This window comes from Lemur catta, chromosome 1 (assembly GCF_020740605.2).
Source record: "Lemur catta isolate mLemCat1 chromosome 1, mLemCat1.pri, whole genome shotgun sequence".
Lineage (NCBI taxonomy): Eukaryota > Metazoa > Chordata > Mammalia > Primates > Lemuridae > Lemur > Lemur catta.
The window spans coordinates 103,482,012-103,496,849 of NC_059128.1; the positions used below are offsets into that span (position 1 = coordinate 103,482,012).

Here is a 14,838-nt window from a genome sequence, read left to right on the forward strand (position 1 = left end):
CTGCCTCTACGAAAAGTAATTAGCTGGGTGTGGTGGCGCACACCTGTAGTCCCAGGTACTCAGAAGGCTGAGGCAGAAGACCTGCCTGAGCCCAGGAGTTCGAGGTTGCAGTGAGCTATGATCACATCATTGCACTCTAGCCCGGGCAACAGAGTGAGATCCTGTCATTCATTCATTCATTCATTCATAAATAAATAACACTGCTGGTCTTAAAAGCCTTAGAATGCTTCTAGAAGGTCTCTTGGTGACAAGAAGCAGAGGAAGATAGCCAAGGCTCAGAGGCAGGTAGAATGCCAGCTATGAAAAACAAATGCCAGCAATGGAAAACAAATGCCAGCCTGGAATAGTAAAGCCAAACTTGTCCTGAGAACACTGAGGCCCAAAGACTTAGCTAGCACGGTGGAAAGAGCAGAGCCAAGAAGCAGCAGGCTTCACTGGCTGCTCCCCTTCAGAGTAGGAACCAGAACTGCTTTTACCAAGAGAAATGGGTAAGGGTAAGTGGTGCTGGAGCTCAGACTACAGGGCCTCACCCAAGCTTTGACTGGATCCTTTGCAAGACAGTAAACAGTAACTCTAGTTCAGGTCATCCTCATGCATTTGCTGTTCCCTAAATCTCAGCACACATAGTGCGGAGGTGACAAAGCTAATGGGACCAAGTGCAGAGATTCAGTGCCTGCACAATAGCACTCCACTGCCTCTCACCTGGGCTTCTACATACCTGAGGACAGAAGAGGGCTACCCAGTAGAAAACTAATGGTGGAGGCTAAATAGGAAGTCTACCCAAAAGGAAGGCCTCATGAATAGAGAAGAATGTATTGGAACCTATGGAATGAAGAATTTGAGTCACTTTTAAGTCATTCTTAATTAAAAGTGTACTGGAACATCTACCTTCAGGAAAATGGAAATAATCACAAAATGGGGATAACAGTACAACCTCATAGAGATGCCATGAAAATTCAGTGAGACAAACATATGAGGTGCTTAGAACAGACCTAATACCCAGTGAATGTTAGCCATCATGATTATGATGATGTTGCTTCTCCTGACCAGGACCCCACCTCCTCTTCCTCTAAACCTTGACCTGCCACCTCAAATCTTGTACACATTTCTATTATTTGTATATTTACACATTTGGTTACACTATACTCTAAGCCTCCTGAGGTGATGAACCATGACTTACCCACAGTATCCAGAACAGTGTCTGGCACATGTTGATGCTTTGAAATAATCTTACTGAGGCAGCCTTTGCGAATTCACATTTGAAGCCAAATATTTACTGAATAACAAGTGGGTATTGTGCTAGCTGCTTTCCCACATATTCTTATTTAATTGGGAAGTATCACCCCACTTTACAGATAAAGAAACCAGCTCTGTAGCATCTCCTTGGCTACATAACTCAATTTCCCAACTCTCGAGAACCGCCCCCCGCCCCACCACCACTAAAGCCCTTAATAACTAGTAACTCCCTTACCTTTCTATCCCTCAATGTAGCAACTCTTCTATTTGCTTTCTCTGGACTTAGCCACAAAGTATTGCAGAAAGAAAGAAAAAAAAAAAAATCACAAAAGTAGACTTGGCCCACTGCACAGTCATGCACTCTAACTGCCATTCTTCCTGCCCCATAGGTTCAACACCTCCGAATCCTCTGGCTCACTCAACCCTTATCCATCTCATTTCAATCCTTCTAGCCTATCAAATTCCCCTCTGGCACTTCTCTCACATCTTTGTGTTCCTTTCTATTGAATGGTCCAAATCCCCAGCACGTTAGTTACATCACCAACACGACTGGTCCTGCTCTGGTCTCCTTTCTCCCCCTCTCTTCCACCCAGAATCCTACCACAAGACCAGTCTTCCTAAAAGAGATTTAGATCATGTCATTTTCCCACCCCAAATCCTTTAGATGTTCCCCATGGCCATAGGGCAAAGATAGCATTGGCACACAAGGCCTGCTGTGCACTGGTCCAAAGCTATTTTTAATGCCTTCTACTCCCCTACACAAATTCTCTGCCCTGGCCAAACCTGCCAATGACTGATCTCCCACACAGCCCTTTGCTCACACCATTCACCAGCATCTGCCTCACCCATGGATATCCTGTTTCACTGTCCAGGGAAATCCTGCCCATGCTTCTAGGCTTCTGTTTGGTTCTGTCCTGCTCTCCCTTTTCCAGGCTCTAGGACCTCTCCTGCCTCTCAACACCTAGTGCACTTAAATGTTCATACCTTCACTGGACTCTGGGCATATACAGTATCTTTACATCTCCTACTACATCTTAATAACTTGAAGGCAAGGACTTATGGTGACTTACACTAAATAAGCACAGTGTTATCACTGACTCAAACAGTCTTAAATATTTCTTTCAGAATATTATGAGTGCTGGCCAGGCGCGGTGGCTCACGCCTGTAATCCTAGCACTCTAGGAGGCTGAGGTGGGTGGATCGCTCGAGGTCAGGAGTTCAAGACCAGCCTGAGCAAGAGCGAGACCCCGTCTCTACTAAAAATAGAAAGAAATTATCTGGCCAACTAAAAATATATATATAGAAAAAATTAGCCAGGCATGGTGGCGCATGCCTGTAGTCCCAGCTACTTGGGAGGCTGAGGCAGTAGGATCACTTAAGCCCAGGAGTTTGAGGTTGCTGTGAGCTAGGCTGACGCCATGGCACTCACATGCTCTTTTTCTAGCTCGGGCCCTGCTTGGCAAAGGGACTACATTTCCACTCCTTATCACTGTTAAGAACAAAAACCAGATGGCACGAAGCTGCTGGGTTTCCTGTCCCCTCACTGTCAAGAACCAGTGGAGTGCAACTGTTGCCATACACAAGCCACCATACCTGAGTTCTTGGCCAAGGACTGGCATGTGTGGTTTGTAGCATGTTTATGTTTGTTGATAGTAACTTAAAGGAGAGCAGAGAATTTTTCACTTCTGCCATTAAAAACAAAAGAGGTGTGAAGATCAGTAAGGGAGGTGGAGTGTGTAGAAGGAAGTAATTTCCACCTCTCCTTTTGTCTACTTTAGCAAATATTTTCTCAGGTTCTTTTAGATCTGAAAATCCTTCCTGATTCTCACTGTTATTCTCACATTTTTAGCCACTTCACTCCAAGGCAGACCATAATCTTCCCCAATTCAGGAATTTTCCTGCAGTGTAAATAATTTCAGGGACAGTACATACTGCACAACCCAACAACCTCAGCAGCATCACCCGGACTATGATATGGACAGCTACCAGTAGCAGCAGCTTATTTTACAGACGAGAGCAATAAAAAAGGAAGCAGTCAGAGGTGGATAGTTGGCAGATCTTGGAACAGCACTAGACCTAAAGATGATAACTACCTTTGAAAGGCCTAAAACCAGCAATTTTTAAGCCTGATTCTGAGCTAGGCTGTTTGCCTTTACACAAGTAGTAAAAATCAAAGGAGTTTGTCAATTCACACCATTACTGTCACTTAAGGAAACTACCTTAGTAAAGAGGCATACCTACCAGAGTCTGCTAGTGAGAGACTGAAACCATTTAGCAGTCCTTTTTAGCCTGACAGCCTATTTTTCTTTTTTAGCACAAGCTACTATACTCAGCAAAACCAAATACAACAGAGCCCTACTGTTGTCTATAAAAGAGGCACATTTGATTTTCTTCCAAATACAATTAAGCTGTCTCTATAATTTTCCCTATAACAGCTACCAGCATTCAAAATTTATATTCCCTATATTCCAAACTTCAAACCAAAGTGAAAATATTATACTCAGTTCCTTTACTAATAAAATGATTATGATTTATTATGATTTCCCCTTTAGCTCTTAGGATCATTCAATAACAATGGTTTTCAAACTGTGATCCAAGAAGCCCAGTTAAAATGTGGTTTGGGGGTAGGGATGGGGACAGGGAAGAGGTGAACTGCCTCTCCCACAGCTGCTTTTATCTGCTTCATATGCTATACATTTGAAGAAAAGGTTCTAATTTAGCAAAGAAAGAAAGACAGAAAGAAACTTAAACATCACTAAGGTAAGAGAACCAGACTATCATATACCAATATAACTACCAAGGCACTACTTTGTTCCATAAAAATTATAACTAGCCAAATTAAATAACCAGGGTTAACAGGAAACGAAGACAGCATGTTAAATAAATATAATTTAATGAATCCCTAATTTTAGCCAATAATTTTAATCATCCATCTTCAACTGGTTTTGCACCAGCAAATAGTATAACAGAGTTGAACTTATGCTGAAAGGTACAGGCAGTAGTAACAGGGAAGCCTAAGTGCAAACAGATCTGATGATTTGAATCTAAATAGCCCCAAAGGCCTTTATTTGCTACTCATAAAGCTAGTACTAAATAAACAGTAGACCAGACCCTGCCAGATAAAGGATATAAACAGACATGTAGAGAAATTACCCCCCACCGTGGTAGACTGCTGTATTGGCCACAATCCCCAAGAGACACCAATACTGGGCCAACCACGAAGCCACTCAATTCCTAATGTCAAATTCTGACTCAGAAACAAAAGTCTTTTTTTTTTTTTGAGAGAGTCTCACTCTGTTGCCCGGGCTACAGTGCTGTGGCGTCAGCCTAGCTCACAGCAACCTCAAACTCCTGGGCTCAAGCAATCCTCCTGCCTCAGCCTCCCGAGTAGCTGGGACTACAGGCATGCGCCACCACGCCCGGCTAATTTTTATATATATATATTTTTAGTTGGCCCGCTAATTTTTCTACCTTTTTTTTTTTTTAGGAGAGACAGGGTCTCACTCTTGCTCAGGCTGGTATTGAACTCCTGACCTCGAGTGATCCACCCACCTCGGCCTCCCAGAGTGCTAGGATTACAGGCATGAGCCACCGCGCCCAGCCAGAAACAGAGTCTTTTTGTTTCAAGCATAATGGAAAGCAAAGAACAGCCGGTGGGATGTGGGACCTGGTGCAACTGACCTGTGCAGAACTCCTTGCTCACGTTGTGGGGCACTGTGATCCGTCGGTACACAATGGGCTCCGACTCCAGGATGTTCTCATCGTGGCGGTACCGAGTAGGCCTTTCACTCGGGATGCCCCGGGAACGGGAACCACTTCTCCTCTCATTGGTATCAATCTCCTCAAACACAGCCGCCTTGTCAAAAAGGGCCAGGTTCCCTTCAAAATCAAAATCTGTGTCTGGGATCTCCTCAATATCATCCCCGAAGCACTCATCATCTTTATTCTTCATTTGACCATTCTTTAAACCACTTTTCTTTGGAGTTGCCTGATTTGGGTGCCTGCTACTAGATGACCCTGGAGAAAAAACAGGGACTAAAGTCAGCGTGCCCACAGAAAGTGCTCAGTGCAAGTGGACAATACAGTACATTAGTTGTCTGCAAAGAATGTTCCAGGAATCAAAGTGAAGATGGTAAAGGTAAGCTATTTCTAAATCATATTAAATAGCACAAACCACACATCTCATGTGGAGAGCAGACTTTAATTACCCAAACAACTAGTTAATGAATATGAAGTAAGCAGCAGTCCTGGAAATCTTAACCACTTCCGCCCTTTATAAGGAAACTGGTAATAACTGAAGCTTTTCTGACAACTTAATATCAAGAAAAGAAGTGGAAGGACAGTCTCTCCCCACAGACCAGGGTGGTTTGAGTCTGAAAGTCCAGCAGTTATTGAAGAAAGAAATACCCATGGAGTACAAGAAGGCCAAGGCCTCACAACCTGAAGCCTAAAGGAAGATATTATTTAACTGGCTCTTAATTCTACGCTTACTCAGCAAGCAACCTTCTGATTTTTAATTTGCTCTCAGGCTAGACTCCAGTAGGAGAGAATCTTTGGTTTATATAAGAGATTCCATATCTTGAGCCAGATATATAGCTACCACTGGTATTCTGACTTACAAACATGTCTTTAGACCTTTTGGTTAATGTGATCTCTTTTTCTCAGAATTTTATCTCTTCTGAGTAAGCAGTTTCTGAACCATCAAATAATGACAAGGTCCATACTGAGCTGATCCTGTAGCCACACCAAGACGCACATCAACACCAGAGTAGCCAGCTATCCTCTGAGACCCTACGTGGCTACCACACATCAGTCAACAACTACTCTAGCAACCAAGGCAGAGGGCCTCACAGAATTCTCCAAACCATCCATTTCCAGAAAATCTTGAATTAAATTTATATGCTGATTCCCATCTAAGTACCCTGAAAGGGTGGACCAGATAACTGGTATGCCAAACTGAACCTCTACCGTGGTCAAATAAATGTGATGCACTTCCTTTTGAAAGACTGAGCCCCTCAACTACTGACAACACTCAAGTGACAGAATATCACAAGCAAACCCTCTCATATATACCATACCAACTATATTGCTCTAACTCTTCTCATAGCAACCCCTACAACCCAATGGACAAAGAGTCAGGAGACCTAGGATCTAGTTGCAGTTCCATCATTAAAATGTTATATAATCTCATATCCATCGTCTAACTTCTCAGGGCCCTCAATTTCCTTGTGTGTAAAATGTTCATACATACTGGTACCCCCAAGTAGAGTTTCCAGCATATAGCAGGCAGCCAATAAATATCTGTTTAACAAAGTAATCAATATCAGCAAGATCAAATAAATACATTAACTATTCTGAAAGGTGTGTACTATGCAAATATAATTTATGCCTAAGTCTTCCTAACCCCAAGTACTGGTATGGAAAAAAGCTGCAATGGTAGTGAAGATACGATTTAGGACTCTGAAAAAAACCAAGGCTGACCAAAATTATGAAGGTGAAGAAGAGTGCTTGAGACACCATAAACAGCTCAGATTATGAACCAATAAGAAGCTAGTCAGAGTTTGGGTTAAGTTCTAGTTCTAATAATTGGATAAAATATTCAGTGAAAGGCCAGGTGTGGTGGCTCATGTCTGTAATCCTAGCACCTTGGGAGGCCAGGCATGAGGACCACTTGAAGCCAGGAGTTCAAGACTATCCTGAACATAAGCGAGACCCTGTCTCTTCAAAAAAAAAATAGAAAAAATCAGCCAGGCATAGTGGTGTGTGCCTGTAGTCCTAGCTACTTGGGAGACTGAGGCAGGAGGATTGTTTGAGCCCAGGAGTTTGAGGTTGCAGTGAGCTATAATGACACCACTGCACTCTGGCCCCAGCAACAGAAAAAAAAAAATTCACTGAGAACCTATTGTATGCTCCAGCTAGGTGCTAGGAACACATGATGAAAATACAATGTGATTAGCATTATAAAAGAAGTTTATATAAAGTGCATAGAAATATGGATAAGAAAGCAGAGGTAGATTAGGAAAGGAGAACGGATACGAAAACACAAGATCAGGATAACACCATTAGCAATATATGTAAGCAACGGAATAACAAGAGAATAAGGATTATCAAAGTACTATCCCAGTATTAAATCAAACCATCCTATTAGGAAACAGGTCTCTTGCCCAGTGGTCTCTCTTCAGTGGATGTGTGCAACCCCAGAGGTATACAGGATGATCCACTGCAATGCAGGAAGAAGATATTGAATATTCTATTTACTTCTTAACTAAAAATAATAAGAAATAAAACTTTATGAATTTAATGTATTGATAGAAACTGGCACCCTTATAAAGCTTCATGCCAGCCAAATGTTGCTAGTATTCAAGTTATCTGAGGAAAATGTGACATTCCATGCAAATGCATTTACATCATTTTTTTTTAAATTGTGGTAAAATATATGTAACATACAATTTACCATCTTAACCATTTTTAAATGTACAGTTCAGTGGCATTAAGTACTTCACATTGTACAACTGCGCCAATTTTTAACTAAAACAAACAAAAATGAATATGTGGCTTTAAAAAATTCTTAAAGAATTCCTCTTAGAGGCATTCTTTACCCAGGTTTTTAAAAAATTAATCAGATTTATGAAGATGGCTCCCCTGAATTAAAAAGTATCAAGAAGGTTATTCTAAACATGAATCCACATTGACTATCACTAATTAACTTTACCGTAAATGTATACACTCTACATTAAAAGTCTGCAAATCATAGCCCACAGGCCAAATCCAAAACGCTGCCTGTTTCTATAAATAAAATTTTATCGGAACACACACTCATTTGTTTACATATTGTTTAAGGCTTGTTTTTGTGCTACAAAGGCAAAGTTAAGTATTTGGGATGGAGGCCCTATGGCCTGCAAAGCCTAAAATATTTACCACCTAACCCTTTACAGAAAAGGTTTGCTGACCCTGCTTCCACATCATGCCTCTCAGAAGTATTCCTTCCAGCTATGACTATCATTAAAAACAAACCAACCAAAATTAACTGAACCTAGGACCAGTTCTCTGAGTCTTTTTCTTCTTCTTTTTTTTTTTTGAGACAGAGTCTCACTCTGTTGCCCTGCGTAGAGTGCCATGGCGTCAGCCTAGCTCACAGCAACCTCAAACTCCTGGGCTCAAGAGATCCTCCTGCCTCAGCCTCTCAAGTAGCTGGAACTACAGACATGTGCCACCATGCCCGGCTAATTTTTTCCATATATATTTTTAGTTGTCCATATAATTTCTTTCTATTTTTAGTAGAGACGGGGTCTCACTCTTGCTCAGGCTGGTCTCAAACTCCTGAGCGCAAAGGATCCATCCACCTCGGCCTCCCAGAGTGCTAGGATTACAGGTGTGAGCCACCACACCTGGCCTCTATTACTTTTTAATAAGCAAAAAATATTTTGAACCATTAACAAAATATTACTCTAAAAATAGTTGTTTAATACTTTAAAGTCCACAAATTAGTGGCTAACCAAGAGTTCCTTTCACATAGAAATGTTTAGTTCTAAAGGAGGAAGTATAAGAAATCTAATGAAATGGTATCAATATTTCGAGTCAAATATTTACTTCTTATTTTAAGGCATTATTTAGTTCAAAGCATAATTCCTTTGAAACTGAATATAGTTTATCTGGAAGAAAAGAATGAGCATAGTCTAAATGAGTCTCCTCATTTCAACCAACTGTATTCATAATCACACCACAACTGCTCCTGAATCCAAAACACCACTTCACCCATGAGAGTATTTTGATCAGCATTTTTCCATATTCATTCGTTCATTCAAACAATACTCATTAAGCATATGTTATGTACTGGGATCTGTGCTAGGTGCTAGAGATTCAATGGTAAATAATATAAACCTAAGTCCAGTCTTTATTTAATATTACACTCACCCCTACCATCATTCCAAAATCACTTCTGTGGACCTAATTGTCAAACTGCCTGCATGTGTCCAACATAGTTCTTTCAATGACCTCTTGCCATAGGTAAGCAATTTTAGTGTGAAATGTTTTTTCCGTGTAGCAGATCCTGTTGTTGCCTATTCAACATTTAGACCCCTCTACCCTAAGAACAAAACTCCATTTTTTCAGATACCTTCCTCTCAGGTGAGGGAGCTGATTCATTCCTAAATCAATCATGGTGGTGTTCATGACGACTTAGTTAAACATAGGCATGTGAAGTAGTATTGCTCAAGAAGACATGATGGGACGGGGTTGGGGAAGGGAGATCTTCTAATAGTTTCTGATAAAGGTTTTCTCACTCCTGAAGAACTCCTGATTCTCAATCAGGGACAATTTTGCCCCCAACAGGACATTTGACAATGCCTGGAGACATTTTTGGTTGTTACGACTGGTGGTGGTAGTGGTGAGGGTGCTACTGGCATCTAGTAGGTAGAATACAGGGATGCTGGCAGGGCACGGTGGCTTACACCTGTAATTCTAGCACTCTGGGAGGCCAAGGCAGGACGATTGCTTGAGGTCAGGAGTTCAAGATCAGCCCAAGCAAGAGCAACACCCTGTCTCTACTAAAAATAGAAAACATTAGCCGGGTGACTAAAAAGAGAAAAAAAAAAAAATTTGCTGGACATGGTAGTACATGCCTGTAGTCCCAGCTACTTTGAGAGGCTGAGGCAGAAGGATCACTTGAGCCCAGGAGTTTGAGGTTGCTGTGAGCTAAGCTGATACCCTGACAGTCTAGCCCGGGCAACAGAGCAAGACTCTGTCTCAAAAAAAAAAAACCCAGAATACAGGGATGCTGCTAAATATCCTATGATGCACACAACAGTCCCCCACAACAAAAAATTATCTGGCCCCAAATATTAATAGTACTGAGTTTGAAAAACTGTGCTAAAGATGATACACTGAAAGACATGATCTCTTTTCTCCTTCTGAAGAATGCCATGTCTAGATGAGACACATGGAACTGCCAGAGCCAGCTAGTATCAATCTGAGGATGTAGCTAACACACAAGGCAGAGTTTCAGAGAAATAAGGTTGAAGTCTTGATTATACTATATTTGCAAATGACAACCTCTGGACGTACTGTGATATAATTTCTTTATTATTTAAGCCACTGAGTAGGATTTTCTATGATTCACAGTCAGAGCACCCTGATATAATTTAGCTAACTAGTACTTTTAAAAATTACCATGAGCTTTTCCACGAAGATTACTTAATTCTTATAATACCTTGTGGTATTATAAGATATTAGGGAAGCATGAAAATACTTTAAGATGGTTATTGTCTAGAGTCACTTACTAGCCTAGAGCAAAGGAAGAAAGATAGTCAAGACTCCCACCATTTGTAATCCTGCAGAACCTATGTAGCTGACACCATCTTAGGCTTTGATATACATATTATTTTGATTTTTCTTCTGAACAACCTGATTAAAATTACCGTTCTACAAATGAGGAAACTAAGGGTGAGAGGTGAAGTAGCCTGCTCCAGATTTATACTGAGTTAGGATGTGAACTTTATAAGATTCCAAATTCTACAGTTTTCACATATAAAAATGTGGAAATAGGAGTAGGGAAACCATGTGGCTCTGACAGACCTAGATAAAGTTAAAAGTACAGAGAGTGTCATGTCTAGAAAATGAGCACACAACGCAAAAATCAAACAACATTCAGTATAGCACAACAGTAAAAGAAGGAATTCAAAGGCAACAGGAAACAAGTATTCCTTTTTTAAAATAACTTTTAATAGATGTTCATAATAGATAATGCACAAAATATATAGAAAATTGCAAATATTCACATGACATTTTTATGTATTTCCTTTTAGTAAAAAATCTGCATCCATCTTATAAAGTTTTATATCCTGCTTTCTTGTTTAGGAGAATCTTACCATTTCATAAAAAGAATTCTTCAAATACTGTACCTTACTTTTTATGGCTGTATAAATTACAGATTATACCATATAGAAGACTATCCCTACTGATGAACTCTTAAGCTATTTCTCATTTTTGCTGTTACAGACTCAGTCGAAACATACTCTTTGCCTACTGCTGCTGAAAAATCACTCCCATCTGACTACTTACGACAATGTGGGTACCAATGACTTAGCACTTACACTATACCATCGACTTCGTTCTGTAGTTAAATCTGTGTTCTTGCTCTAACTCCCCAAGGAGCTTATAAGACAACAGAGGGCAGGAATGACGTCATTCATACCTGTCACCTAATACTATGCCTGGCAAGCATAAATGCACAGATCTCTGAATTAATAAATAAAAACAGCCATATAAAATAAGCAAAACAAAACAAAAAACACCAAACAAAAGTTAAAAGTTTAAAAAGAAGTTGTAACAGAAAGGGCAATTTGAGATTAACTACAAGAAAGAAAGGGAACCATGAAAAATTATGCTAGTTTGTTGCGTGACTGAAACACAACAGGAAGATGAAGCTGTTGACAATAAAACGAGGGGGAGTATGAGGCAAGGGCTTCAGAGGAAAAAAGTTCAGTCATGTCCAATATAAACCAACAATGAACTATCCGGGAACTGTCATGATGACAGATGAAAATAAGCAATTGATCACTGAGAGAGAAGACAGGGTAACAGAAACAAAATGGGAAATCATTCCCGTTCAGATGAAACCCTGAGCTCCGGAAACCAGATGACAGACCAAGAATAAAGCACAGAGGAAAAGGGATATAGATATTGTTAAACAGGAACAGGCAGAGGCACAAAAAAAGTTGCAGGAGAAAACAGAAAAGAATCAAGACTTCAAAGACCCCAAAACTCTCTAGATAGCTCTGAAGTCCCAAATGACACTGGTATAAGGCCAGTTAGTTATCTAGTGCTAAAGTCTGCTTCATGCAAAAATCATCAGTTGCTTCTCTAATAACTAGCTCCGTGTTTATTATCACTAAACACTGGGCTAATACTAACAAGAAAGTGTTCAAAAGCACAGGTTGAGCATCCCTAATCCAAAAAGTTCTACAATTAAAAAATTTTTGAGTGCTGACATGATGCTCAAAAAAATGTTCGCTGGAGCATTTTGGATTTCAGATTTTCCAATTAGGGATGCTCAAACCAGTATGTATTCTACAAATATTCCAAAATCTGAAAAAATCCAAAATCAAGATACTCCTAGTCCCAAGCATTCTGGATAAGGGATACTCAACCTGTATTTGGGGAGAGAGGGTACAGTGTGGAAACAAAACTTTCGGCTCCAATTTTTTAAAGAAATGGCTAATAAATGGCATCTACTTCATACCACGCCAGACAATGAAGAACTAATGAAAAGCAAAGTAAAAAAGCAAAGAAAAAGAGCTGTAAAGCTCTTTCTCAGCACACTGACAAAGTGCCCCACTATGAAGACTAACAGGATTCACAGTGGGAGATGCCCCAAATCTGCCCTAATGATGCTGGGCACTGGTCATCACCATTTTTGGCTCTGCTGTATGACTCTACAAATATAACTTGCAACAAAAACAGAGCTGTGGTTTTTAGAAGGTTTCAGGTATTTTCTTGTGCCCCTCTGAACATAGGACCTTCTATTCATTCATTAGCGAAATATACACTAAGGACTAGCTACGTTCCAAACACTCAGGAAAGCAGAGAGTGAGAAACATTTCCAAGACAAAGTACTGACACCACAGGTTAGCAAGAGAATATAAAATAAATGAAAGTCAGGCTAATACGCTCAGTTGTCTCTTATTCTTCCCTTTTCTCACACTTTAACACAAATATTAGTAAGTTCTGGGTGAATAAGCTGTTGCAATACTTGGCCTACTTAGCCCAAAGGGCCTTAGCTCTGCATTAAACTGGCCTTTGGCCCCTCCGGGAGAAACGTACTTCCCTTAGAAAAGATAAACAGTCCTTCCCAGATTTCTTACCTTTCAACTACAAGGGCCAAGCATGTGTTAAGACTAGAATTTGGCTGCCTTCCTGTGCCGTTTTTTTTGCCAGCCTTTGGCACGGAGGCCCTTTGGCCGGGACAATTTGTAACAAACCCATTGTTGTGTAATCCTCAGTGCCACTTATTTATTGGTTTTTGTCACACACAGACTGTAAAGGGGAACTTTGTCCTGTACTGAACATGCTAAAGGGTTCCTGAAGGTCAAACTGCAAATGTTTTAGTGCCAGATTCAATGGGTGTCATGAGAAGGTGCCTGAGAATATCTGGGATCTTCTTTTCAACTCCCAAATTCTAGGCCCTGGGGTTTCAAGTCTGTTAAGATACATGAAGCACATCCAAGGAGGTTAAGAAGTCAAAAGGACCTCAATAGGACCATAAAAACTCGGCAAAAAATAACTTGTTGGCCAAGAGTGGTGGCTCATACCTATAATCCTAGCAATCTGGGAGGTCAAGGCAGGAGGATTGCTTGAGCTCAGGAGTTTGAGACCAGCCTGAGCAAAAGCAAAACCCTGTCTCTACTAAAAATAAAAAGAAATTAGCCAGACAACTAAAAAATAGAAAACATTAGCCGCGAGTGGTGGTGCACACCTGTAGTCCCAGCTACTCGGCAGGTTGAGGCAGGAGGATCGCTTGAGCCCAGGAATTTGAGGTTGCTGTGAGCTAGGCTGATGTCACAGCACTCTAGCCCAGGCAACAGAGCAAGACTCTGTCTCAAATAAAAATAAATAAATAACTTCTGACCTCAGATGGTAGGATCATTGTTACACTGGACTATTAAAGCCCAACCATACTGTAACAAGATAATATCCAACATTTTTCAATTTAAAAAGTTCAATTCCACTTCCTTATTTCTCTCCACCTCTAGAAACAAAGGAAAATCGGTCGTGCCTATGGGACCACCACTACCTTTATATAAATGAGTTAAAGCCCAGCTATATACTTTCATCATCTATAGGCAAAAGAGCCTTAACTCAACGTTAAATTTTTATTCAACTGCACGTAGCCAGTGATTACACTCAAGTTTATAGACTGAAATTTCAGAGAAGGGTAGATTTCATCTGCCCGTCATGGTTACCATTTTTAGCTCTGAATCAAGATTTCACAAATATGAATTGTACCCAAACAAAGACCTGTATCCTTCACAAGCCTTAATTGGTTTCCCTCTGCTCCCTGGGACTGATATTCCATTCATCTACTTGACAAATATTCTGAGTGGTAATACAAACTATACTTTAAACCCACCCCTACTTCCAAGCCAAGTGAAGAGATTAAAATCCGCTTGAGCTAAATCTCTCATCAATGTTGGATTAAGTAACTAGAACCAACAAATCCCTCAACTCCTCACTGCCAACCTTGAAAGGACACTGAACAGCCAGAACTGAAGAGAGATTATATTCCTATAGTTCCTTCTATCTACCAGGCTCAACATCAATGTACACGTATCAGAGAAAATGCTAAGGCAGACCTTTCTACTCATCTTACAGGACTTACTGAGCAGATAAATAAATGTAATTCTACCATCCACCAGAAACCAATTCTAAGCCACATTTCATCATCATATTCCCAGGCCACACACATTTTCCACACTAACCTGGATTCAAAAGAAATTCCCTAAAAGAGAATAACATTTTACTACCCCATGATCCCTTTACCTTATTTATGTACAGTTAACAATCCAGGAAAAGGAAACTGACCAAACAGCAAAAGCAGAATAAGTA

General features: G+C 40.5%; 1 protein-coding gene across 2 annotated transcripts in view; it reads right to left on the reverse strand.

The window, feature by feature from the left end:
- EDC3 (enhancer of mRNA decapping 3) overlaps window positions 1-14,838 on the reverse strand; it is a 56,625-nt gene that overhangs the window by 18,526 nt on the left and 23,261 nt on the right. For both annotated transcript variants that reach the window (XM_045532072.1, XM_045532083.1), the window contains one exon: window positions 4,918-5,253. In XM_045532072.1, coding sequence (XP_045388028.1) covers window positions 4,918-5,253 — 336 coding nt within the window. The remainder of the gene's footprint in view (window positions 1-4,917; window positions 5,254-14,838) is intronic.